General features: G+C 62.5%; 1 protein-coding gene across 1 annotated transcript; it reads right to left on the bottom strand.

Annotated features, from left to right (window-relative positions):
• On the bottom strand, window positions 1-1234 carry LOC123073848 (E3 ubiquitin-protein ligase ATL6-like). Its single transcript, XM_044496861.1, has one exon. It carries the CDS (start codon window positions 1224-1226, stop codon window positions 177-179), a length of 1050 nt encoding a protein of 349 aa, XP_044352796.1. The 5' UTR covers window positions 1227-1234; the 3' UTR covers window positions 1-176.
• Between the last annotated feature and the right edge of the window lie 347 nt (window positions 1235-1581).

Raw genomic sequence — 1581 nt, 5'->3', positions numbered from 1 at the left:
ATCAACACCAAGGAGCACAAACAAAACATCACCACACCAAACCAAACGCTGCTCCTCCGTGATCGAATTGCCTCCCACACCACACCAAAACGAATTACAGAAAGAATGTACACCATCAGAGTCAACGGAAAGAGCACACGAAATGTTCAGGTGTCGACGTCGTCTGGGTCATGGGCTCATGGCGACGCTGCCGTCGTGGCGGCCACGACGTCATCTCTGATGGAGCTGTCCCGCACCTTCCGCGTCGACCTGGCTCGGGCCCACGGCATCGTCCTGGCCAGGAGCGCCTGCCACCGCCGGTCGCCACGGCTGCAGTCGCCGCCGGTGGCGGCGGCTCCTCCGGCGTCACGGAAGCTGCCTCCTCTTTCTCCCACAGCGCACCCTCCTCCGGTCAAGCTCTCCACAGCGGGCCTCGCGCAGCACCTGCTGAGCACCTCCTCCCTCACCTGCTCCGGCAGCCGCAGCGTGAACCTCTCGTGGTCCTCGCAGTCGCACTGCCCCGCCGAGTGCCCCGTCGAGTGCGACCTCAGCAGCCTCGCCGCCCGGCGCTCCCTGCGCAGCTTCTCCAGCTCTGCGGCCTCCTCCTTACGGTCGTCCTTGTCACTGTCCTCCTTCGGCTCATCCTGCTGCACCGGCATCGCCACGACGGCATGCGGCGGCGAGGAGTGCGCTGGGGCGGCAGCCGGTGGCGGTGGCTTCTCGAGGTTGGCGCGGCACAGAGGGCACGTGGTCCGCGTCTCCAGCCACGGGTCGATGCAGTCCGGGTGGAACGCGTGCGAGCAGTGCGGCAGCAGCCGGAGGTCGTCGGCGTCCTCGAACTCCGTCAGGCACACGGCGCACTCCAGCGCGCCGCTGCCGATCTTGTGCTCCTTGATCTCCCTGTACGGCACGATCGGGAACGTCGCCACCACCGCCGGGTCCAGCCCGCGCTTCCCCCGCCTGGACACACCGCCCGGCGCGACGCTCCCCCCTTGCGGCTCGTCGTGGTCCTCGACGAGCCGGCACTGGGTGATGTACGCGCACAAGAAGAGCAGGAGGAAGAGAACGCCGACGGCCACGGCGACCACCGTGATCACCATCGTCATGGCGCGCCCGAACAGCGGTGGCTTCGGCTGCGGTGCCGGGCCGAGTGGCGGCAGCACCGGTGGTGGCGGCAATAGCTGAGCCGTGCTTGTGGCGGCGACGAGGATGCAAAGGACGACGAGGAGGTGCGCGCGCACCCCCATCGCCACAAGCCCACAACCACTGAACTGGCAAAGGAGAAACTACGCACCTGGTGCGTCATACGACGAGGAGGTGCGACATGTAGTGCCATGTTTTGAGTTTTGACCCAAATGGATTGGCCGTCCTTCCTCGATTATTATTCTTTTTTTTAGGGAATCCTCGATTATTATGCTGAATGTTTTTAGTGTGATTGCTTTTTTTAGCGTGATTACTAATTCGACGTGCTTTAACTTTCCACAAGCACAATGTCGTAGAACCTGGACACGAACCAGGTGAGCTAATGTGCAAGCTGATCAACTGGCAGAGTGTCTATACTGCACTGAATGTCAAAGGCTGAAGAGAACAACAAACAGAGGG

Source organism: Triticum aestivum, chromosome 3D (genome assembly GCF_018294505.1).
Source record: "Triticum aestivum cultivar Chinese Spring chromosome 3D, IWGSC CS RefSeq v2.1, whole genome shotgun sequence".
In the NCBI taxonomy this organism is placed as follows: Eukaryota; Viridiplantae; Streptophyta; class Magnoliopsida; order Poales; family Poaceae; genus Triticum; species Triticum aestivum.
Note: the sequence above shows the minus strand (reverse complement) of the source record. Positions and strands in the feature narration are given on the sequence as shown.

Coding starts and splice junctions, on each gene's coding strand:
- LOC123073848 (XM_044496861.1), bottom strand. CDS start 1,226: ATGGGGGTGCGCGCGCACCTCCTCGTCGTCCTTTGCATCCTCGTCGCC.